Below are 26,399 nucleotides of genomic sequence, written 5' to 3'. Positions count from 1 at the left end.
CTCTTTCCCGAGTACACAACTATCACAAAGTCACAGCAGATACTCTGGTTGTTTTAATCTCTTTCCTTTTTGTTTTCTTCTTACCCTCAACCTTCTCCAGCAACATGATGGTACTTCTAGCTTCCACTCACTCAACATTATTGGATTTACTGCTGATTAATTCTGGAGGCTTTCAAGGCCTGGATTTATTTTATTTTTTTTTTTAAAGAGTGGCAAAAGACTGATTATGCCCAGTAGCCCCAACAGTGAGCTTCTGTCTTTGGCAGAGGGAGTTTGTGTGGGAGAGACAATCTTCCATGTGCAATAGTTTTGTGTAATAGCTGTTTCTGAAAAGCTAACACTTCCAGAGTAGAAAATCTGTAAAGATTTTGACCTTCAAGCGTACCCTAAAAAGCTTTAAAATCCTCGTGAGTTCAGGAAGCTCAGTTCAGCACTAAATCCAGAAGATCCAAGGCACCTTTGTGATGTTTCTACTTGTCCAATTTATCTGAGTGGGTAAATTCCTAAACTAAGACAGGAAATTTCTCACAAACAGGCTTTCAGATATGGCTTGCAATCCTAAACATACACCAATGGAAAAAATGCAATGATACACAAGAATGGAAAAGATGAATAACTTCTTAAAAAGTAAAATATAGAAACTCTTTTGTATAGATAAGTGCAGATGAAAGCATTTCACCCTTCAATTCCTGAACTAATTTTAGCATCCTAATTAGAGGATTAATAATCTCTGTATACTTCATTCAAGTCTTGCAGTTATTTTCCCTATTCTTAATTGGTGATGTGGTTTGACGTTACCTTGTGCCAATGTAGTCAATAGTATTTTAGAATTAGTTAAATCCAGCTTTAATTGGTATTGTTCTGTAATGGCAACAGATTGATTTTGATTTCTTCCCCCCCCTCCCCCTTCTTTTTCACTGCAGCTCCAATTTTGGAGTCTTAGAGAAACAATATCTAATTTTTGATCCATTTTAATAATGGATCCTATCTCCATCAATCAATAAGAAACATTTACTGTGATAACTTCTTCTGCAAAGGAAATAAAATCTGTTGTGTAACTGGACCTGCAGAACAGGAAGTTCTGCCTCAGAGACAGACAAATGTCACTCATACCCAAAATCGTGAACTAGATAGAAACATTTTGGTGTATTATTTTATTTTCCCATAATCTACACCTGACTAAGGTAACCCTTCACTGTTCCAACCTGCTGATTCCTTGTTCTTCTCTCTTTCTGGGTTCTTACCCCTTGCTTACACCACCTCTTGCTTATACCTCTACATGTGCTAACTACCCTTTGTTAGCCTTTGTAGAATTAATACAGCTCAGTTTAATTCAGAGCAACTGCTGCAGTCCTCATCTCATTTAAAGTTGCTGTGTCTGTTTTGGATGAGAAGAAAGGCTTGCCTGGCTAAATTCCATGTATATTCCCCAGCTCTCTTGGACTGTCATTCAGTGATGCAGTAAATGCAGCTCTACGGTTCATAGAGACAAGAGAGCAAGTTCTGTGACTGCATTGCACTTATCATTGATTGAGTGAAAATTCGACTTGCGGTTTTGTTGAAAAAATGTCGATTGGCTAATTTCGTACCAGCAGGCTTATGCTTAATACCAAATCAGATATCATCTGTCTGCACCATTCTAACTTTATGCTGGTTCAACAGTTGTCTGTTCTCCCGCAGTGTCATGTAATAGGCATTGTACCATAAACTTGCTATCATGCACTCTGGCAATACATCAGAAATGTGATTGTAATGCAGGGTGATACAACTGTACATATATTTAGGATCAGCAAATTGTAGAACCGCTGCATGACCTTTTCTTGTACGAGATATATTATCATGTTCTATGTACTTTACTCTGATGTCTTTAGATAATAGTAGCAATAACACCATGAATAACTCTGTGTTATGTGTCATTGAAACAGAGAAATGCTCTGTTATTAGATCATTTATTGAAAACAATGGAGATGAGATCAAGTCCAACTCCATCTCTTATAGCAGAAAGGAGACATATTGCATATTCTGGTATTTTCAAAGCCACCTGTTTTGTTTTGATTTTTTTTTTTTTTCGATGTGCAGTTGCTCTGGTACCTTCTTAAAAGCAGATCTTGAAGGTATGCATCAGCACTAGGACATATGAACAGCATTTTGTTCAGTTTTGCTCATCAATCAGATTGCTGTTTTTACTGTTTTGATGCGCTTTTATTTTCCCTAAGTTTGAGGTAGAGAATCTGCTCAGAGCAGAATAGATGAACAATTTCTGCAGTGATAATGCTTCTGAAAACAAGAACAATCCGTACTTTTTAATGGTTTCACTTATTAAGCACACCTCTTTCCAGTCTCCTTCCCCATGAAATATGCAGTGGGAAGCACTTGTGTAAAAGAATAGAAGGCAAAGCTCGAGGACATACATAGTTAAATATTATAGATATGAAGTTTTCTACCATTTCAGGATGTGGAATATGAAATGTTACTGATACCATGCGTAGGTGAACATACTGCCTCATCTATCTCTATTGCTCTCCCTACATACAGAGTTGTTGATCAGCACAGCTAGTTTTAACTACTTTAAAATATCACCTTTATCTTCTGATCAGTGCTGCCTAAGGTATTACACCTTGGCAGCAAATGGCTTGCTGTGGAAGATTCACAGGGGGAAATGAAGGGGTTTATACGTCAAATTCCGTGGTTACAGTTTGATTGATTCTCCTCCAACATCTGTCTTCGCTACAAAGCAGTTTCTTCTCTTTACTGTTTATAGAACGAACTGCCTGAGTAAGGCGAACAAATACATAGGCTGGCGTCTTCTAAAAAGAGAGCTGCATGGAAAATACTAGGAAAGCCTGTCGTCAAGATGGAGCCCAAATACAAATTGTTGACTTGTGCTTTCATCTGCATATTCTTGGTGCACATAACTGACATATGCATTTATGTCTTTATTCCAAAGGTATCCACTATCATATAATTTGAGCACGTCTTGAAAAATAGGGAGATACGTTGGGCCATGGAAAGTGTGCCAAATGACACGCAACTAGCAACAGTGAGATCCAACAGAATGAAGGAGCATGTGGCTGAATACTACGACGGGTTTGCTGTTAGGGAATCCTAGTTCCTGCGTAAACATGCAGAGTAGGGTGTTTCACCTGTAATTAGAGTAGTTTGTGGAATCCTGTTCCAGAGATATTTCTTCAGGCTGATGGACTAGATGAGTATGATTAGGACCTGTTTGCTATGGAGAAAAGCCTAACTGTAACTCTTGGAAGGCAATGAGAGAGTTTTATAGTTAAATACCATTCCCACTTTTTCCAAAACCAGAAAATCATCTAAATGCTATACCTTTGCCAGACAAGGTACAGCTGAGACACAAAGATGATTGCAGAGCCATGTTTTAACTCTTTGACTAGAGCGTTTAAGTTTTTTGCTGTCCTGTTGAAAGAACAGGCCATGGAAACGAGGTCCTTGGGAAAGGCTTCCAGAAATCTATCTGCTGCCAACTCACATCTTTAAATCTGTGCAAGACGCTGTAGAAAATAGTATTTGTGTATCAGGAAGAGCAGGTTTTGATTCCTAGGTATGGGAAGAAGAGAATACATCTGTAATAGATGCACAGAAAGTAGAAGAGAAGACAACAGAAGAGAACTGCAGCATTAGGTTTTTCTACAGGAAGAGTGTTTACAGCGAGTCTTCCCTGTAATGCTATGAAATCTATGCAGATCAGCTGTATTTGCATATGTTTAAAGAAAGGAAAAATCTATAAATTTCCTGTAGTCCAATCATAATGACCAGAGGTTGTAGTGTGTGTATATATGTATAATATATATTATAAATGAAGCATCGATTTCCATTTCAACACTAATTCCCAATAAGTTGGTATTCATCCATATATGTTTGCTAGCAGATCAATATCTAATCTGTTTGCCAATTTAATTGTAGCAGGAGGGTGCATCAGGCTGATAATTTTCTAGCCAGTCTCTTGTGTTAACTGAAAAAAAAAAAGGTAAGAAAGTATTTTTACTGTTACAGATGAATGAAATATTTCAATGCAGATAAAATGCTTTGCATTCTGATCTAACTAAGCAAGCAGAGAGGCAAAGCTGTTATTTATATTAGAACATTAGATATTTTAAGAGCGGAAGATGCATCGTGCTAGATTAATGTAGCTGTTTTATTTAAATCTGCGTCTACCCAGTAAAGGAGTGGAGATAATTCAGTGCGGGACCACATGAAAAACATGTTAGAGCAGCACAACTGGGAATTTGTGTCATATAAATGAAAGGAAGTCTCTAGTAGAAAAGATGCTGTAGCAGCTCTTGGCTTTCGCTGCGCAAGTAGATGGATGAGTGTTTCTGTGACTCGCGAAGCTGGAAGGTTTATGCTGCATTAATGGGAGTGTTTTCATCTGCTTGCATGGATCAAATCCAGCATTTGGCCAGGATGGCTAGAGCCGGAAATCTGCCAACTATTATACTCTACTATTTAGAAACAAAGTGAAAAATCCTTTTTTTTTTTTTTTTTTCAGGTTCTCTGTGCAACTGACACTTTTAAAAGATGATCTGTAAAATTCTCTGAGCTCCTGGGAGGGTATGTGGGAATGGATTGCCAAAAGTAGCTGCCTCACATGCCCACTCTTAATAGCATTTCCTATTGCCATTGTTGGAAGCGGGCTACCTAGGTGGAGGTGGTTGGTCTGAGCCGGTGGGACATTTCTTGCATTCTCTCTATGGTTGACTGGAAAAGTCAGGCCCATTCAAACCTACTGTCGCTTTAGATTATTTTTTCTTCTTTTGGAGGAACCCAAGGCACTCTGAGGCATCTTTTTCAGAAATTGTTGTTATGACATGACATTTAAACTGATTTCAAAATAGTCTTACATATTTAAAAGGAAAACAACCTGCTCTCTGAATGTTGGGATTGCAATGATCTCTTTTCAGCATGGATCTTCTGTATATATGGCATTCTGGAAATTATATATTCTGCTTCACAGAATGACTGTATTTATTACCAGAGGAAAATAGATTATTAATTACAGCCAAAGGCTGCTTTGATTAAATATACAATTAATTAGCTATGCTAAGCCCATCCCAAAGCTCCCAATATTTTCAGCTGGATGGTTTTTCTAGTACTTTTAATTAAAATTGTTCTAAAAAGCCACAAGTTAGCTGCATGTGCACTTAAACTGAAGTTAGCTCTTCAGTGTTTTGCTGGTTTCTGTATGCCATCTAATTAATCTGTAGTGATTAAATGCACATAAAATCATCTGAAATACAAGGTACTTTATGCAGATATGGAACAGTGGAGAGCTTTTACTAGTCCTTGGCATGATTGTTTTATCTTTGGAAAATAATTTTGAAAGGCCGCAGATGATGAGTGTTTTGATGAAGCAAACGTGGAAAACAGCGTACCAACCAGACACAGTAAAAAAAGCAGCATCAGATACTTACTTACAGAGATGGAGGTGTTTGCTTTTCAGTGTGCAGCTTGTCTTTTTTTTTTTTTTTCTGGAGGTGCAGGCTCCTTGTTGTCTGTCCTCAAAATTTGGGAATCTCACCTAAATTCCTCTGTGCCGTCTGGCGGTTTGCATCTCACTCCTGTTTTGATGAACTGACTGTTGCATGGCTAGGAGGTGGCTTAGAGCTGTGTTTTCCTTCATGATTTATGAATAAAGTTAGGGTTGAGTTTTCCAATGGGACCAAGAAATCGAAGAGCTCCTAAAAAATCCACAGGTTTTGTTTTTCTGTGTGCCATCAGTACTCTTGAAATATCTTTCTCATTACTGCTAAACTATTTTCAGTGGAGATCTCTGAGAAATTAGTTTGTAGATATTGAAAAACTATCCTTAAAGGGGACAGCGTTTGTCCTTTGGAGCCCCAAATGCCTGGGATTTTTGGCAGCTCCATGCATCGGTGTGGGTGTGCATGGGGATAGGAGACCCTTTATGTCACACTAGTGAAAAATTAAACATAGACTGGGGTTGGGTCAGGGGTACGTTGTCCCTGGCTGGAGCACATGTCATTCCAGAGACTGGAAAGGCAGCCCTACAGGTCATGGTGATGAGCAAGGAGGGGATTAGAGCGGATGTGTCCAAGTACACTTTGCTCAGGGAGGTGCTTCGTCTTGTGTCCCTCACCAGCCACTTCTTCATTTGTCCCTTTCCTCTAGTGGCAACAGAGCTACGCAGTGCACACTAGCTTACGGCCCTGTGGTTAAAGCAAAGTCCCATAAAGGTTTGAGCCCTCCAGACTGTGGCCTTGGATTTGGACCATCTGTTTCCTAGTGGACACTCCAGCCACGAGATTATAGTTTTATCAGACCCGTGAGCCTCAAGTGCTGTGGTCACGTGCTGCAGGGTGTGTGATCACACGGTAACATTCTGTTGCTTTGTTGTGTTGTTTGGGTTTTTTTTAATTCTCATATGTTGTCTTTTTTCTTTGTTTTCTGTGTGGTTCCCTGTGAACATAAGGGGACGAAGTTGCAAGTGATTTTTAATGGTAAAAGTATTTATTAACAAAGAGGTGAGTGAGAGAGTACGGGGAGGGAGGTAGAGGCAGCGTGGAAGGAAATTTGATTTTTTAGCTGAAGGTGGACTCAAGCAGTGTAAAGATAATCTCCAGTGTTCTCTGGTGGAACTTTAGTTTACAATTACACCATTCTGAAATATAAGGTGCTCTTCTATCTTATTCCCTCCTTTTCCTTCTCCTCCTGAAGGCAGCAAAATTCTGCTGGACAGCTTTGATGAAGTTGCCGCAGGGTGAGGAAGATAAGGTCCAACATAAGGAAGAGCTGTGCATCATAACAAAACAATATATACTGTCTCTAGAAGTACTGCCTTACCTTTCATAAGGCTTCATACCTTTTTGTTCTTTTTTACCTGTTGTTAATGTCTTTTGCCGAAAAGAAAGCATACCTTTGTTTGGATTGATATTAATATTCAGAAAGCTCACCCTAAATATGCCATAGGAGAAGCAGCAAGTTGACATTCGAGGGCTTAGCTGGATGCTGGATCACCCCTATCATGTCTCTGCACGGATAGTTTGTCATAGCAGAGTCTGTGTCCTAATCTCATGTTTTTAATGTATATGAGCCGCCAGCTTTTAATGGTACATTAGCTTAATTTGTACTTGGCAAAAATTATGTTCCAGTTTTGCACATCTTGGTCTATAAATATCTTTATACTTCAGGCAACAATATTCTGGCCTCTCATCAAATATGCCTCAAACTTTTTTCACAAAACTTTTTTTTTTTTTAATTAGATTAATTTTACATGTCACAAGCCTCGTTTTACATGCATGTGCCAGGGGGCTAGTTAGTGTATATAACAACATATATTCTAGTTTTTTCTCTTCATCTCAAGGTCTTCTCCAGTCCATTCGTTTGACACAGAAGGGAGTTTCTGAGTGTGTCAAATGTCCTGTGAATGGTCGTTTAAAAGCCTTTCTCATGCAGTGTGACAAAGAACAGGCTCCAAGCACAAAAGGGCATATGTTACACTTCACAAGTTAAAAGCAAACCGGTGTAGTAGTGTCCTGACCCAGCTGTGTCCATGTGCTGCAGCGTGCAAGTTAAGTGCGCAGAGACCCTAGTTTTGTGGTTAACTCTGCCTGTATCCACTCTGTCACTGAAGCCGAGAGTCAGAAACCTGAGGGCAGAGCCGTTTCTGGTGCCAGCAGTGTGCCAGCAGTGTGCCAGCCTGCCGCAAAGGGAATGTGCCAGCGGCAGAGCTGGATGGAGCCATGCGAAGCGCTCCCAGCTGGGAGATGTTCTTTGCAGCCGTCATATTTTCCAGGTGCTGTACCTGCAAGCCATTTACATCTGTATCTGCCAACTGGTGTCCAAACCTTAAATGGAGTCCTTCAGATGTCAGATAGATTGGAAATGCAGATACTCAGGCACCAGACCCGTCCTATTTCTGCTAACACTGTTCTGCGATTCTCCTCTTGGTAACACATCCAAAACAAGTCTTAAACATTGGTGACATTTGGAAATACATGAACAAGGGTCAAATGTCAGTCATAACTTTCACCTGTTATTGCTCTGTGCTGTTGCCGCAGCTTTTATCGAACTTCAGCATCTGTCCTTATTACAATTTGCTTTGCAACTGTGCTCTTTTTTGAGATTCAGAGTGTTTTGCAAACATGAACTCAGCCACACGGTGTTTCTGAGGTGTAGTGTGACAAGCATGCATCATGCTTGGAGATGGTGCTCTGCGTATATGGCAAAAAAAAAATATATGTTCTATATAAAAAAAAAATCAATAGTTTATTATTTAAGTCAGAGTAGAACTCTACTGCTTTACCTTCAGTGTAACAACAGGCAGAGAAAAAGTCAAAATATAGTAAAGTTAAGTGACTGTGCTACAATGACATGGCCAAGCCAGTGATAAAGGCAGAGCTTGGGCATTCTCAGTCCCTGCACTCTTCAATTCACAGCTGTGCTTTCGGTTTTTGTAACATAACTTTTAAATGGAAAAACAATCATTGTCTGAGTGCAAGAGCTGGCACAATACTTATTTCCATCATAGCTGTTCAGGGCTTCTGGATAAATACCTCACACCTTTACAGCCTCTTTCAAACCCAGCTCGTTTTGATCTTTTGTGTAAATCCTTCTAAATTCACAGATAATTGACAAGACCGGCTCTGAGGGCCTTACAGCCAGCTATGTTAGTGAAGCTGCTTTAGGAAGTCTTAGTGCTGAGAAGCCTAATATATTATGGGAGAAAAATAAATGATTGCCCATGCGCAGCAGCAGCTATACTAAATGCAATACCTCAGTTGTTTTCTTTTTTTTTTTTTTTCTTCACAAAATGCCCAAAGGCAATAATCCACTTTCTGGATTAACAGCCTGTAAAATATTACCCTAAAAAAATAAAACCATCTTAGAGCTAACTTATGGCAACACAGAAGGCTTCAAGCAGCAGTGGAGTCTCCGCTGTGTTGTACTTGTGTAACGTGAAACCATGCTGAGCAAACACTTTTTTCTACTTTCATAAGACATGGGTAGAATAATTGCTATCCAAGACTATAAATCAGACCTCATCCTGGGAAATATGTTTACAACACCCTTGAATATTGCTATCTATTAATAGAGATGTTCTCCCTGGATTACCAAGAGCCATAATAAAATATATTAATAATTTTTCAGCATTTAAAAAATCTGTTCTTTTCCTGTCTTCACCCATTTTATTTTAATGCCTGATTTTTTGTCTCTAAATTCTCCAAAACTGAGGTCATGCCATTTGGTAAATTAAAAGGATATTCACACATCATCCAAGGTGCTGAAATTTATAACCAGCTCATTTCTCTAGACTCCTTGTCATCATTGGAGAGAGGTGGCCATTTCCAGAGGGTGATTCAGCTTCCTTACAGCTAGTTTACATCTCTGACTTGCCCTCCCCTCCCCTCTCTTGTATTTGGCTATAGAAGGAGAATTGTCAGTAAAATTAGCTGTCTACATTTGGTGGTCTGAGTATCTTCTCCCACACTGTATATTTCAAATTAAAACTAACAGATTTTTCCTGTGTAAATTATGTGAGTAATTGTACTTGTGCAGTAGCTCAAGACCTGTATATTTTGGCTTGGATAAGTATTTGCATCTATGCACCTAGATAACCCTACCAACTCTCTGTGTATGGAAAATCTTTATTTCTATATCTTTCTGGGTTGGTTTTTTTTCCCTTCTATCTCCCCAGTTTTTATGTCTTCAGGCATTTGCAAAGAGGCGGATGTACCACTGCTTCCCTTTTCTTCTAGACACCTGTTTTAGATTTAAGTGTGAGTGGGTGAGATTGGTGTTCCAGATGGAAAGTCAACGCAGTCAGCAGTTGGCTGGGCAAGCAGTTTGTCTGGTTGCTCTGTAATTTGGTCTAGGTGATACCACCTAAGTCACCTGAAGGCTCGTCTTCCCTAAAGCTTACAAAAACTGCTGTTAGGTCAGTGGAACTGGTAACTTCCACCCATTGACCAGCAGCTGGTCCATGTCTTCAGATGGACGTGCAGAAAATTAATGGTCAGAATAAGAAGCCGTGGGTTTTGTGTGAAAGTGAGATGACACAAGGGGAATATAGATTTTTCTTCTCGATTGTAGAATCTGGTGAACTGGTGAAGCACATTACTGACAGTAGTGTAGATGAAACTGAGATGGAAATGAGTGCTGGAAATTTCCTTCTTATTCTCATGCTGCCAATGCTTTGTGATACCAAAGGATGCCCAAAGTATAGTCCTTGTTGATTTTGTTGTGGTGAAGTAAAACTCTCTCTGTTTTTAAGGTTGAGCACAATTAAATGGGAAAATCTTAAGGACTCTGAAATTCAGTTTGAATTTTCCTGATAGTTGATGTGCCTCATAGAAGATCATTTGAGGGTTAGTGTCCCAAATTTGAGGTTACTTGAAGCCTCTGAGATGTATTACCCCAGAAAGGTATTTTCTTAAAACTGAAAGGTCACATTACATGTTTGTGTGTGTTCAGTAATCAGAGCTCAGTTTTGCCTGTGTTGCATAGGCTTCACCCACTTAATGCCCCATCTTATGTAGGACATGCCTACTACTTGGTGGCAAAATTGAAAACAGCATAGTTATTCTTGCAATATAAACATGAACCTAATGTAGATCTGCATCAGAGCAGTTTAACTGCAAATGCAAGGTGGTTGGTAGTAAAGAGCGATTGCTGCCTTCTTGAACCTGAAGACCTGCTCAGCTCTACTGTACACCACCTGTGCCTCGTGTCCAGGTAGTTGCATGAAATACAACCTAGGAGAGTAGTCATTTTATCACAGTCGGCCCCTTTTTAAGAAGATTTTTTTCCTTTTGGGAAAGATACAATCTAAGTCAAGCAGAAAAGTTTAAAAACCTCTCAGAAGGATTTGCACAGGTACGTGTTTTGAGTGGAAGGGAAAAGCACCTGAAGAGTGAAGGGGTAGAAGATGGGATTTGAGTGGAACATGGGCAGCATGGAGGGAGAAGGCAATTGCCTGTAGGGTAAATGACCCTAACATTTTAATAAGGATGATTTCTGAAGTAAGGTTTTTCAGTGATCCAGTTTTTATCACAACCCGTAGAAGCAGTGATACTCGCATAACTGTGAGGCAGAGGACACCAGCGTTGCGAGAAGTCGTAGCCAGGATGAATAGGGAGATTTGTTAAACCAGTTTAGCATGCAGGAGATGGTGGAATAAAATGAAATGGTCTACCTATGTTTAGGATCGTTGTGGGATTTGCTAGACTTCAAGTTCAGCATGCACATTGTAGAAGGTGTTAAAGTACAATTTGAAGAAAAGGATGATTGCACATAGGGGAGGCCAAGGGTAAGTGGGATATAATGAATCGCAGACTATGATGGTTACAAAGCCAGGCTAACCTGATAGACTTTTTGATTAGCAAATGCCTTATCTTGACAAAGAGTATGTAGTAGGTCCTCTTTATCTGGACTTCAGCTAAACAAAAATATCTGATGTGGTATTATAAGGGAAAATACTAGCTAAAGTGGAACGGAAGTGGTTAGATAAGCAGCTGTAAAGAGGATATGGAGTTGACTCTGGAGGAATATCTATCTACATATAGTGTTAAAAAGGAAAGTGAAAGGCTGGAAAGAGGTTATTGCTGGAGCTCCAGAAGGGTTTGTCTTTGCAGTGATCTTGTTTAATACTTTTATTAGTGACCTTTGCAGAAATATCAGCAAATTTCACCTGCCAATTCCCAATGACATGTCTAATGTCTTCTGAAATACCAATGGCTTTAGCAGGACTGGGAGGTTTAGCTGGGAACCCTGGGGGGAAAAACGAAGAGGGCAGGAGGGGAGAAGGCTAAATATTGAGGGAAGAAGGTGGAGGAAAAAAAAAGAAATGCTGTAAGGAGTCATGGTTTAGGAAAGTACAGTAATCTCATTTGCTCTACTACCAGGAGATTTCTGAACACAGCTGTTCTGCCCACTTGACTGGGATGGAGGGAGGATTTCAGAAGAACAGCCATTGTCTACCCACACTAGCTCCTTAACTCCAATCCTGCTTAACAGCTGTTTAGATGATATTTAATTACTTCAAATTATAGCTTCAGAAAGTGGGGTATAATTTCTTGTGTTCCAAAATGTCTGGTAACCTGATGGAAAGACTCCCTTGCAGAGCGAAAGACATGATTTTGTACTCACTTATACTAAGTTCAACTTTCCCAGTTTCTAAGCAAATGACTTACTCGTTAGGCTACTGTGCGACTATGCAGCTGCTACTGCCACCGCTCCTTACTGTCCTCATTTTTTAAGGGAAGGTCTTGTGTCCATTGGTTTCTTTACTTTCAAAGAAGTTTGGCTGACTAGCCTGGGCCTGGAGTAGAAGGGAAGACCTGGTGAGGAGAAATGGCTGCTTAACTGCCGGGCTCTGATGACACCTCCAGAAGTGCCTTTTGAGTTTGCTGCCAGCCTGTTGTGCACGGTGCCTCTTCACTTGCCCCATAGACCAAGTGCATCTCCTGCCTGAGAGCCTCTGAGGGGCTCTGTGGCTCCTCCTACCCAGACTACAGAGGGTGAAATGAGGATACTGAATCTCTTTTGGTACTCATGCACCTCATCTGCTGATCGTGCGTGAGGATGTCAGGTGGGACAGTGTTGCTCTCTGTGAGATCACAGTATCACAAGCTGCTCCAAGTAATCCCTCTCTCGCTCGACAGAGCTGTGCGATGTACTGGATGTGATGGCTTTCCTGCAGCTCGTTTGCACTGCCTGCAGCCGGCATCAGGGGGAAGCTGAAGGTTAAGACGGGCATCAGGGGGAAGCTGAAGGTTAAGATGGCACGGCTGGGTACCTGATCTCACCACTTCTGGGTTTTCCTAAGGCTGAGTTTTGGAGGGTGAGGTGGGGATAAAGAATATATGTTCTCTGTGTGTGTAAGATAGCACTGGCTACCTTAACTGAGTTTTAGTGAGACTTCTGCACTAACAGAGTGTGATGGTATTTCCATTTGCTATTAATGAAAGCACTCGAGGCCAGTATGCAAATTCTTTCTCACAAAAATCATCTCTGAGAATCTCTGTCAAGGGCAGATTTGTCTCCTATGTATGTAAATATTGAATTTTCACAGAATTCTAAATCTGCAGTCCCTTTTCTCAGACATTTTGCTTGTTGTCTAACAGAATAACAATAATTAACTGCAAAATAGTCACAGGGGGAAACAAAATCGTGAATATTAACTTGGCAGGTTTATTTTTAAATTGTCTGCCTGAAAAGCTACCTGTGCCATTCCTGGCTGAAATCTCACCCAGTATTTCCCGTCTCTTGTACGAATAGTAATCAAAGAATTTTCTTTATCCTGAGATCTTGGAGGCAGACCTGAAACACAGCAGACAAAATAGTTTATGCTCGGAACAAAGAGCGGTGCTATGAGTGTTGGAGACCTGCGGCCGGGTGGTTCACTCTCAGATGTGGAAGCTGGCCAAATTTCCCCAGTGGCCTGGCCTTTCTGCCATGGTTCCAAGTCAGCGACTGAGCCCAACAAGTGTCAGAACGAATTCAAATAGCAGAATTGATTGCCGGGAATGATTTATGCCTGTCTGCCTCTCCTTGGGTGGGGAAGGTTTGTTTAAATTTTGCCCTGCCATTTTGAACTGGCTTTAGACATTTCTCAATTTATTGGAAGTCTCTGCTTTTGAGCTGCTGTTCTTTTCACCAATAGCTTAATGCTATGACATTTTACTTGACTAGCTTGTAAAGCCAGCTTTCCATGAAAGTTTAAAGGAACCTGGTTTGCTTAAAGAAAATATCTATCAGCAGTAACATGAAAGCTTCTCTCAAGTCCTACATGATGTGGGTTTTGAAACAGGAGCCTATTTGATTTTAAATTTAAGGAGGAAAATATTCTTTTCTCCAGCTGAGCCTTTCTAAATCATAACCTTTTCAACAAGTAAGCCGGGAAGAAACCCTGGAATCCAGGTACATCTGAACTGTAAGAGCATCTAGAATTAGGACTTGGCTGAAATTTGCACTTGGCTACTATATATCCATCCAGATGCAGGTCTACACTGCTCCTCCCTGACCGGGTCTTACTCTTTAAAGTACAAAGATTCTACAAGCTGTGACACTGCAACAGCGTACTTTGGTTTCTGTAAGTAGAAATTATATTTTTTGTAACAGTTTCTTGCCACCTGCTGAAGAAGGTTGCCAAAGTTAGCGTAAATAAACACTATAAGGCAGAAGTCGTGGTTAGATGGCAAATATGACATCTTAAAATCTGGCTGTGAAGTTTAATTAAGAAGTTCAGTTGAGAAGTGTTACCTTTCAGTGTTGTAGATTTTAGTGAAATGACTTAATTTATTCTGGAACTTTGCTTTTACAAACACTGTGCTGTTTTTAAAGCTTATTAAAAGCATTTCTAGATAGTCAGCTGTTACTCGATCATTCTTTTATAAGCAGATATAGAACTTACGTCTCCCTTTATAAAGTAATCCTGTACATATAATTTGTATATTGCCAGCAGGAATTTATGTGCACCTAGCACTTCTCTAATATATAATGTGAAGAAAAAAAAAAAAGTGCTTATTTCTTCTTTCACTGTTATATATGTTTTTATTTTATGAAATGTCATATAAATTTAAAAAAAGAAAAACACTCTTTTAAGAGGACGTTTTTCCCAAGACAAAACAAAGATGACATTGCCCTTGTCTTGATATCCCACAGTGTGCTGTAGTTGAAGTATTTTCATTGTCTAGGCCATAAACTTTATTTTTGAGCGTGTCTATTTTAATTCATGTCCCTTTATAATTTGTTGTCTAAATTCTCAGCACAGGTGTATAATAATCACTGTTTTTACTGCAGCAATATCCGGAAGGTCCTACTTACGTTGGGGCTTTGTGGTGCTTGATATCGTATAACCAAAAAGACACAGTCCTTGCACCTAGGTGATTTTTTTCTAAATAGATAAGTATAGGGGGTATTTTTTTCAGTGTTTTAATTAAACTGTTCATGCTGCTTTTACCTAAGATAATCAAAAGGCTGTCAAATAATCTCATTACATAGTAAAGGATAACTCTGTTGCTTAGAACAGAAATAATTACTCTGTTCCTGATGTTAAAAGGTCTTTTCTGCTCTCTATGCTAAACTGCACTGTCTGATGTCAGTGCACGACAATTGAAAGCAGCAAGAGCTGCCCACACATATCCAAAGGCCAGGTTTTTCTCTGAACAGTTAACACAGAGATTCTTCAAAATCTGCTTGGATTTCAGTGATATTTGTAGTATTGTAAGGCAATGGTTCAAATCTGATTCATGCAGTGTATTCAGTGGCCAGTTGACTGCACAGCCTTGGCTACAAGCCACGTGCAAGCTCCCTGCCATATTTTTCAGCCATGTGGTCCTTAACAGCCTTGCTGTGCCTTGGAGAGCTGGAACAGGAGCTCTGACACAGTCTTGCCATACACCCAGAACTGTCTGGGAGAAGGAAACTGATGAGCGTTGTGCAGACTTCCTCGGTAATTGCCCTTTACTGACGTTTGGAGACCCCATTGCAGAAAGAAGCCAGCTACTTCATTCTCTCCTGAAGCCAGTATGGAGGGGCTTCACGAGTAGACTTCATGCAGGGGAAGGTTCCCTTTGCAGGTGTTAAAGAGTGGCAGCTGCTGCTGACACTGCAGAGACCAAGTCCAAGAAGATAAAGGAAGTAAAAGGAGCGAGAGAAAGATAAGAGAGGGAGGCCAGCGAGGCAAATGGAGTAAAACAGAGGAAGCAAGTGGTGAGTTAAGGCAGAGGTACGGAGGGAGGAAGGAGGGAGATGCTCCAGAAGGAAGAACAGACATAGAAATGCTGGAAGAGAAATGACAGCTGTAATTGATTTTCAGCCAGGAAGGAGCTGCAGCTCTTACTACTTGACGACATGTACACAGCCATGGTGCTGTATAAATAAGGTAGTATTAGGCTGGTCCTAATATTCACATCCCTTACGATTTTTCCTGCTAAGAAGGAATGTGGAAATTAAACTTTAGTAACTGACAACTTACAATAGTTCTGTGACAATGTGGTAAGCCATCACTCAGTAGAAAAGTGAAGTAATTCTACACAACTAAATAGTCTTTAAAGGAGTATCAAAGTAGGAGAGAGAGAAGCAAAAGGGAAGAAACAGACAAAAATATGTTTTATAAGGTATCTCTCTATATATACATCTACATGTCGTTTCTTTTATGTTCATTGTGTGTAACTGAAGTATACAAGCATACTGTCATTAATATTGCCTGCTCTCATAGATGTTAATATTACCTCCTGTCTTTGTCTTCAAATGAAAATTATTGCTAAGTTTTCCTAAGAGCTACTGGGAACTTTCTGATACAAAAGAATACGATGGACTTTTGAATGGCAGGTGAGGCCTCATTGCTTACTTCATTTTATCAAATGAGTGGTTCCTCTGAATTCACATTTTCTTCTTCTTTGAAAAAGAGATCAAGGAAGTTGCCATATGCCATGTTCCAGAGGCAGGATGAAATTAAACTTCATTGTAATCTATTGCTGTGTCAGCCCCCATGGCTAAGCCACTGTAAATATCTATGAGCTCATGCAAACTATTTTTAAAACATTTAGTCCTGTAAAAAGTTGGAAGGAATATTTGCAAGTACTATTATGCAAAAAAAAAAAAATTCCAATATGCTGCATCTGGAGTAAAGCCATGAAAATCAATGGAGAACAACAGTGTCAAATTAGTGTTGAGGCAGCATAAGAGAATGGAAAAACAATGAAAGGGACCCTCCAAGTTTTATTTCAAGAGAGAAGGTTCCTTTTCTATTCCTTCAAGATGACAATTAAAACAGATACACAAGGAGAAATGCATGTTTAAGTAGAGCAACTCTGTTTTACGTTCATTAAAGAAAAGCAAGTGCAGATGCTTTTAGGGAGCACTCTAACCTTAACACTTCATGTCTTTGGCACCCGAGCAGGACGTCAGGCTGGGTTAGATGTGTGGGGGCTGGCCAGGGTTTCAGTCAGGGATGGGACCAGGCTCAGCACTGACGTTTGTTTAACATTTCTGCTGCTTAGCAGCATGAAACACTGGCACATGGAGCACCCTCTTGGCCAAGGCAAAACTCCACTTACTAGAGAGTGGAAGCAACATGCTGTCGGCTGCTCTTCTCGGCAGCTTTTAAGAGCCAGCCCAGTGCGCCGATGCTCGCTGGTGGATGTGCTGGCAGAAACATTCTCCCTTGCTGGGGTGAGGATTGCTGTGCGTGGGGGAAGCAGGTTCCCGGTGCTGGCACCGCAGCCGGGAGCAGGGCGGTGAGACCCGGCCAGCTGTCTGCGCCGCCACCGCCACCGTCTGTCCTGCTCTTGCACAGCTGGAGCGGGCAGGAGTTAGTCCTCAGCCCTGGGAGAGCTCTAGCTCTTGCTGTGCTACCTTAAATTGAATTTTGAAATAAAAAAATAAAATCTGCCTGGTGCTTAACTGCACGCCTTAAATGGGGAATTTTAATAATGTGCCAACAGCAGCAGTTTGGAGTATCTTACTGAGGAAAAGGTCACCATGCCCATAAGTTATCCTAGCATTTGATCAGTGGACTCTTTTCCAAAGACTTTAAGTCTCATTATTCACTGCTTATAAAGTCACTTGAGATATGAAAAGTCTTTTTATAGTAATGAAAGAACTCCCACAATTAGCCAGAAGGCAGCCATCTATCTTTTTAAACTACTCGGTTCGGAGGAGACCAGGAGTTTCAGGCGTCTGTATGTGGATGAATTGTTATGACAGTGATAAGTGTTACATTCATGTGGCAATGCCAGCCATGGAGGGCTGGGGTTTTCTTAGAAGTGAGAGACTTTTTTGGTTAGTGAAATGTAGAATATGATTCCCTGAAAAGGAGAAGAGTGACTATACATTATTTACAGAGTCGTTAAATCTGCCACTCAGCCCTGCCATTATTCTTTGAGAATTACAGATGATTAAAGAATGTCGTTAATTTGAGCTCCTAAAAATTTAGCGGCAACTATCTTTTGAAGTGCCTCTTCCCTGAGAAAAATACATACCCTGGAAGAGAAATTGGAGAGTGAGCTTATGGTAGAACAGAGACACCGTGAAGTTCACAGGAGAATACAGCATTCAATGCAGGGCTTAGAGATAAAAATGATTTGTTCTGAGCACACACACTGGCCTTTGATTGTATTTTCCGCCACCATCAAAGGGTTGCTGTATGTGGTAGATCTCGTGAGAGATTTATATAATGTCCTATCCACAAATAGAAAGTTTGCAATGATTAATGTAATAAATGATGATCTAATTATATCAAGAAGTAACTCAACGTGTTTTATGCATGCCACAGCTAGTTTAGTCTTTATTGCCCTCAGGCAGAATCCTAATATCATCAGAAAAACTGTTTGTCAATATTAAAAGCAATTTACATAGTAAATACACTCCAGCCTTGTTACCTCACCATCTGGGTTAGCTGAGCATTCGTGTTGGTACCAGGAGGTGCTAGCGAAGGCAGACCTCGTGAGGGTTCCGACTGTCCAGATGTCACTGTGGGAGGATGACAAGTGCTAGCGTTCCCCCCCTGCGGGAAGGGGACAGGTTTGCTGAGAGGGCATCAGGAGGTCTTTGTGCAGTTTGGGAAAGGAAAGATGAAGGATGCCAGAATCGAGAGGCGTGAGATAAAGGAGACCACCAGGGAGAAAAGGGTCCACACTGGAGTAAGCCAGAGTAAGAAGAGCAAACAGCCTAAGAGAGATGAGATAAGAGAGAGACCAGGGGTAGCAAAGCAAGGGAGAGGAGAATGACACTTGAATACCAGCTGGAAGAGGATGCAAGAAAGATGGCCACAACAACTAGTAACATGGCTGCCGGGCAAACTGAGGGGGTCAGAAAAGGAGAATAGTGGCTACTCACAAAGGCACGTCTGCCAGCACTTGTCTGCGCAGCTCGCTCTGAAACTAATGCGGTGATTCTTAACTTTAATTTGGTTGTTTCGTTTTACTCATAAACCAAGAGAACTGCAGATAACACAAACCAAGAGAATTGCAGATAATAGTACATTCTGTCTTTCAAAGCTCAAGTGAATATTTTCTGAGCTGTTGCTGCACTTTCTGAGCTGAGCTTTCCGAGCTGTTCTGATGTTGTTGAACATCAGCGCTAAAGGACTTGAAAAGCTCTTTGTGAGATGTGCATTGCTCTAACACACAGTGAGGAGGTGGAGGCGGTATTCTCCTCTTATGCAAACTAGCAAGCCTCGTGTTCTGAAGTGCAGGAATTCAGGTCTCATTTTGGCCACAGATTAAAACTGCTAACTCATCAGTGCTTTTAAACTTGTTGGAGTGGGCATAGTTATCCTGGTGGTGTGAATTACAGCATCCAAGTGTTTTTCTCAAATATGTCTCAAGGTGAGGGCCCAGATCCACAGAGACTTTAGGCATGGAAATGTCAGGTGTCACCCAGGGTGAACACTTCTGTACAATGTTAGAGGAGATTGAAATGCTCAAAGGCATTTGTGATGGCTGGTGGTTGTGCCTAACCCAGCCAGCTGTAAGCAGGCTATAGGCATGCATTTAAAATGCCATCCTTTCCCTATACTCAATACCTTAATTGCAATTAGGCAGTCAATAAATTTGGGATTTAAAACCCCAGACCTCCTCCTGAAGATGGAGGGGATGGGATCTTCGGTGATTTCTTTGCTTACGATGGACTTTTCTTTCAAAACACGGAGCATGATTCTGCACACAAAGTTTTGGGAGACTCTTCTTGTAGTAGTGGTTTTGTCTTAGTAAGAGATGACTGGGTAGAGAAGGCAAAATCATGGAGACAAAGATACTAAATGAGAGTTTGTATTTGTTGGAGAACCAAAGTTGCACAAGGACTTCTGTATTAGTTACCTTGCTCACTCATTTGCTGTTGTGATGAGAACTATTTCTCCATTCCCTGTACATCTACCTGGGGCACTTTTCCCAATCCAGTTTTAAAAATCTTTGGAATTCGCTAGGATATCTTATTAGGCAATACTTCCAGGCAGTGTCCAGCTCTTCGCTGAGGTCTTTTGGGGATGTGCCATGTCCTTCGTAGAACGGAGTTGCAGCTGCCAGACCTGCCCACAGATGCATGGATTGTGGTGGAAAACTCTGACAAAATGAAGCATCGTCTGGAGGTCAGTTGAGAGAAGGGTGCTTTTTCTGACAGCTGCTTTTTTCATAATCAGAATTTCTGGGAAGTCACTGGGTTATTTCCCTCTGGAAGGAAGCTTTACAGAGTGGAAACATGTATATTTCTATATTTTCCCACTTAGTTTGTCTTACTTAGGTTAAGGCTTAGGCATAGGCTTTTCAGCCACAGTAGATTTCTGCTAAATACCAGGAAATGGAAGCGGTGCTGGTTAGGCATAGGAAGATGCACAGATGGCTGCAGTACTGGGCATTGCCTGGGTCTATTCACTATTGTCAAACCAGCCGCATGACCTGTAAAACAGGACAAGCCTCCGCTCTACAGGTAATGGAGATGTAATTCTTGTTACAAGCTTCTGGTTCAGCCTGAGGGAAGCAGCCAGAGCCTGTGTGTTCAGCTGCTTGTGTAGCTTTTAGGAGGGATGACAAGATTTGGCAGTCAGGGCAACAAAGGATCAAATGGGAACAAGCATCGCTTAACTCTTCTAGCTAAAGAAGGGGAAATGTTATTAACCAGCATAATAAAAGCTGTCCCTTTACTGAACCTGCCTGAACCCTGACTGAGATAGTGGTATTGGGTAATGACTGAATTTGCTCCTTTCAGATGAACTGGCTCAAGAAATGCAGCTTAGCACTGAACTGTAACCTGAAGGGTCAGAGTGTCGCATGCCCGTTCTGTAGATGAGCTATCACATTTGCGTTAGCAGAGGAGTTGCAGTGTCCTCTCCAGGACACGTGTCACTGTAGTTCACATGGCCTGAGCCACACTGTACTGCCCGGAGAGCCTCACGGCTGGTGGCCCTCAGCAGTGGAAGTTTGCTAGAGTCTGTATGTGCCAAAAGCTGTGAGACTGGAAGGAAGGCGGTATGTTTTTGTTCTTTTTTTTGCTTGCAATTAGGGAGGGCTCAAATTCCTGTCCTAAAGAAGGACTGGTCAAACTAAGGGACAGTGTTCGATCCTATGTGCCAGTTTGCCATCCAAGGATGCAGCCAGGGTGTGGTAGCCTGGATGCATTTAGGGTGAGGGATTGGAGGTGAAGAGACTTGTGTGATGAGAGCAGATTTAGCACCTGTCAGGTCAGAGACATCTTCTGCATGGGTGTTGAAATCTCCTAGGACAGCGAGCCTGGTGTGAACTCCATCATCATGTCAGACAGCATCTCTGTCATTTCACTGGGAAACCCTTGTGTCTGGACGTCTCTGCTCTAGCAGAACGCTCAGGTTATTTTTCCCTTTGCCCTTACTGATTAAATGGAGGGTCTCCAAGGATTTCACTTCAGCAGAGCTGATCTTAAATTTCAACTTGCATATGCCAAGTATTTGCTGAGGATAGGAGGTTATCTCATGAGCTGCTAATGTGACACCTTTAGTGATGGTTGCATTCACAGGACTACACAGCTTTGTTCCTTTTTTTTTTCCTTTTTCCCTTTTTCCTTTTTTCCTTTTTGTCTTAATATGGGGGAAGTAAAGACTACAGGAAACATATCAACATTTCTGGCCCTCTTGATTCAAAAATTGTGATCAGTGTTAAAAGAAATAATCAAAAGTAGAAAAGTGTTAGAATCAGAATCATAGAATGGTTTAGGTTGGAAAGGACCTTAAAAATCATCTAGTTCCAACCCCCCTGCCATAGAGAGGGACACCTCCCACTAGACCAGGTTGCCCAAGGCCACATCCAGCCTGGCCTTGAACACCTCCAGGGATGGGGCCTCAACAGCTTCTCTGGGAAACCTGTTCCAGTGCCTTACTACCCTTAAAGTAAAAACTTTTTCCTAATGTTTAATCTAAACGTGCCCTCTTCCAGTTTATAGCCATTCCCCCTCATCCCATCACAACATGCCCTAGTAAAAAGTCCTTCCCCAGCTCTCCTGTAGGCCCCCTTTAGGTACTGGAAAGCCGCAATAAGATCTCCCCGGAGCCTTTTCTTCTCCAGGCTGAACAGCCCCAACTCTTTCAGCCTCTCCTCATAGGAGAGGTGCTCCAGCCCTCGGATCATCCTCGTGGCTCTCCTCTGGACACGCTCCAGCAGGTCCATGTCCTTCTTATGTTGGGGACTCCAGAGCCGGATGCAGTACTCCAGGTGGGGTCTCACGAGAGGGGAGTAGAGGGGCAGAATCACCTCCTTTTGCTACACCTACATTTTTTATAGTCACTGTTTTGTTATTTAGTCCTGTCCCTCCTTCCTTCTCAGCTGTCCACCTCTGTGTGAGCAGGAATAAACCTATGTACAGTGGTGCTGGCATTAGAAGTGGCAGTTGGCCCGTGGCAGTTGATTTGAGCATGAAAGACAAAGCTTGTTTGCTTGTTTATTTTTCTGATGCTAATGCAGTTTTGCATGTGGCTGGATTTAGAGCAAGAATCCAAAGGGGATGGCCGGGATCCAGGCAGTGGCCACCAGTCACTCTGGGGGAGATGTTGACAAGTGGCCCAGACTTTGCAGTGTGTCCAAAATGAGGGGGAGAGTGTTCATTAAACAGAAGCTTAATCTAACAGGGCAGGAGGATGGTTTACATGAGAAAAGATATATTCTTTACTTAACATTCACAACTTGCTTGTGGATTAATTAGCCCATCTGCTACTACAAATGTATTCCCATGTCTTTGTGTTGACTGTTAAAAGTGACTGATTTCTCTATCCACTTAAAATAGTACCCGGGATTCCACTGAAAGTAACCTTTCTGAGGCAAGGAATTTATTTAATCATCCACTAAGAACCTGTAAGTGGCTTGCTGTAAATAAGCGCTCAGCTGTCTATGGCTCCCAGGGTAACTATATGTGAGTGTTAGGTTGGGGGATAATGCAGGAGGCAGAAAACCCTTAAAGAAGCTACGTAAAGAGAGCTTCCAACCCCATCTGTAGTATTGGCTTTAGGTTTTAAAATAAATTCTCTCTTCCCAGCCCCAAGTGGGCAGGACAGCTGCCAGCATAGAGTAATTCAGCTATAGATTTTCTTCGGAGAAAGGCAGCATTCATAAATTAGGTGACCTTTATGCAGATTGACAAAGTGTGTTGATGAACTTCAAGTGACAATTTAAACAAGTATTGGGTCTTCGAAGTGCTTGTGTTTCATAAGAAACCAACATAAAGGATGGAACGTTTTTGAAGTCTTTAAATTAAATAGCCATTTAAATGAAAATAGAGGTCAGTCATAGGTTCCCAGGATAAATAAAAATGTGTATCTTTTGTGATTTTTCACACTCATGTGATTTTAAAATATTATTATTCTTTGGAAATAAAATTTGCATGTAAATGGCATTGTTGTGAATTTATGTCTATTTCCTCAGAATAAGTGATAAGTATTGACTGATGTGAATAAACAGAGCTTCTGGGTTTCCAAAAAAAATCTAATAATATATTTTGTATGCTATCCAAATATCTTTTTGCTTTGCTAATGTGAATCTGTGACAAAATGGTCAGCTTGTGCCAAAAAACACGTGGTTCAGCTGGGATACAGAAGGATTGTGTGTTTTATAGTTAAATAGGGAAAAAAATCGATACAGTGCTATGTGGTATTTATTCCCAAGCATTTGCTTTTAGGAGAAACACCATATAGTTATCCAAAACTTTAGAAGTATTAAAAGGGTTTTGGGAGGTGAGAAAGTAATTTTTCTGTTCCAAGGGCCTTAGGAATGAGAGTTACTCTAAGGGCCTATAGGATGCTCTTGTTACAAAAACTGCAGAAGCTGTGGGAAATTATGTACTTGATAGGATCTGAGTCAGAAGCAAGAATGAAGCAGAGGAGGCTGGAACTGAAGAGTGACTAGAAGACCCAGGCTTGAAGCTTTATCTGTAATTGCCTCTATTAGACAGAGCTGTCTGAACACCCTGGCAGTGTAACTTGTGCTCTCAGAGAGGGTTTGCAGAAGCTCCCTCCTTGGGGAAATTTCTTTTATTTTCTTATAACATAACTTGTTCTTTGACTGTTCTGGCCCTTCCTCTTACATACCAATGATATTTTTCCATGTAACTTCGATTAACGTAACTCAAGCTTATAATTTGATTGATGATAATTTAAACGATAAAATCTTAACTTGATATCTTAACATTTTTGGCCCCAGTCATCAGAGAAACTGTACATATGCATTACACTTAGGTGACCAAGGTAGCTGCTGTTCGTATTACTTGATCACAGTCTAGACTACAGTAGCATGGTACTTCTGGGGATCCCAGTCATTCAGCATCAGGGCTAGCTAGAAAGATCAGTTGACCTTTGCATTGGTGTCTATGCTACAGTGTGGTTATTTTGCATGTCCTCGTGAGTAATGTGGCTGTGAAAGCTCTGCTTCTTTGGCAGTTGTGTCAGAGGAAAGCTGGTACTACCTTGTACTCAAGCACGTACTCTGGAAATGTATTGAGTTGATATATACATGTAATTAATGCTCAGCTGTATCATAACTATCCACATGATTAGACAGGAGTATGGTTATATGTGTTGCCTCAAATATGACGTTTTTAATTGCAAATGCTTCTCTTGGCAGGCTTTAAAATGTTACTGAAGGCTGCTGAATGGCTTTTTTGAGTTTGCTGGTGGTGTTCTTGTTTGCATGTTTTTCCTTTTTTAACAAGAAAGTTCCAAGAATTTCTTGAATGAAGGAGTGATGTGGCAAAGCAAGTTTGTTTTCAACCAGGATTTGCAGACATCAGGGAAAAGTCAGTTAGGAGGTCTGTCCCGTTTCTGGGGAGGGATTAGACTTCATTCATTAAGCAGAAGTTTTATGACTTCACTATCTATACAACAAATGTAATCTGGGCATGAATTTGCAGTAGAATCCTATTTCTAATTTCCTGCCAGTGTAGAGATTTTCCCTGGAAATTTTTTTCATTTTTCCCTGAACTAGATCATCTCACCTCCACAGTAGCTCACAACGGTTAGGTTCTGTACAGCTGTCAACAGCAGCCCCATTGCTCTGGCAACAGCATAATGGTATTTTCCGTGTAAGGGTGTTACACAGCCCCTGTGTCCAAGGGCTTAGTTACTGACTGCCATCGACAAATCAGCCCTCACATTTTCTAGTGGGATGATACCTGGCAAGTTTGCCCAAAATACCTGAATTGATATGAATTTAACATCACCCAGCTTTGCAGTTACTTTTTTTAATACCAGACGGCCTCATGTAGACTGGGAGGAATTTCCTGCGTTGCATGTAGCAGAGAGAAATCTTGCCACAGTCTTTTAGTTTTGCCAAGCTATGCTGCATTTGCAGCATAATTTTCTCTGGTTTATTATTCGCCTGTTTGTAGCAAATCATTTCTTCAGTCTGTTTGATTTAGACTTCTCTTTCCTTAAAAGAGCAGCAGCTGACTGTGTTAGTCAAATCTTCCTATCTTTGGTCTTAATGATTGTATAATGGCCACAGCAGATAAGTGACAAAACATTGAAAATTGGCCTTGTTTCTTTTTAGACATCAGAGACATGTTTATTGACATCTGCATTAATAACAATGCTGTGCCAGAAATCCTGTAAAACAGGATGCCACAGAAAATGCTGAAATTGAAAATTAAAGGCACCCCTCCTTTTTTATGTATTTTATGAGGTGAATAAAATAGCTTGAGAGAAATAATTTTAAATGTCCTTTTTAAATGCTGTGGTTTCTTTGTTGTGTTCAGATTCCATTGGGACAGTTATGGAAGAGTTCAAATAATTTCTAATTTCTAGCAAAGATTAAAGAATTTATTTCTCCTCCCAGCCCTATCTTTCCTTTTGCATGGATGCCAAAATAAGGTCCACTCAATGTCAGCTCATGGCTTGATGTACTGCACAAATAATTCATCCCCCTATATTTTACACCCATATTTTTATGCTTCCTTTTCTTTTGTGACTAATATTTTTTCTGTTTTTCTTTAGGTTAATGGGAAGGACCTCTCCAAGGCCACTCATGAAGAGGCAGTGGAAGCTTTTCGCAACGCCAAGGAGCCAATTGTAGTTCAGGTTTTACGACGAGCCCCAATTAGCAAAGCTCATGGTAGCTCTCAGGATGTTCGGCTTGTGGATGCCAGCACTCAGACCGACATCACTTTTGAGCACATTATGGCTCTGGCCAAGCTAAGGCCTTCCACACCACCAGTTCCTGATATCTGCCCTTTCCTACTTTCAGACAGGTATGGTTTATCTTCTCCTGCTGTTTACCTGTGGGATTGAGGCATTGCAGTAGTACGGTTGTAGCCTTCTCTTGAAAAAGTCTCAGGAACACTTTGAATAAACTATAAATGTTGTTGATAACCACTGTCCCATTCAGGATTCAGTGATGGTTTTCCTAAACTTTGCTCATGAATTAGAGCTACAGAAAGGAATCTTCGCCATGTTTACT

General features: G+C 41.0%; 1 protein-coding gene across 1 annotated transcript in view; it reads left to right on the top strand.

Annotated features, from left to right (window-relative positions):
• PDZRN4 (PDZ domain containing ring finger 4) overlaps window positions 1–26,399 on the top strand; it is a 105,637-nt gene that overhangs the window by 34,794 nt on the left and 44,444 nt on the right. Inside the window, exon 2 of the mRNA XM_009880854.1 lies at window positions 25,937–26,190. Within this exon, the coding sequence (XP_009879156.1) occupies window positions 25,937–26,190 (254 nt within the window). The remainder of the gene's footprint in view (window positions 1–25,936; window positions 26,191–26,399) is intronic.

The sequence above is a fragment of the Charadrius vociferus genome, unplaced genomic scaffold, assembly GCF_000708025.1.
Source record: "Charadrius vociferus isolate BGI_N301 unplaced genomic scaffold, ASM70802v2 scaffold52, whole genome shotgun sequence".
NCBI lineage: Eukaryota > Metazoa > Chordata > Aves > Charadriiformes > Charadriidae > Charadrius > Charadrius vociferus.
The sequence above is the reverse complement of the archived record's forward strand: the minus strand, read 5'-3'. Positions and strand labels throughout refer to the sequence as shown.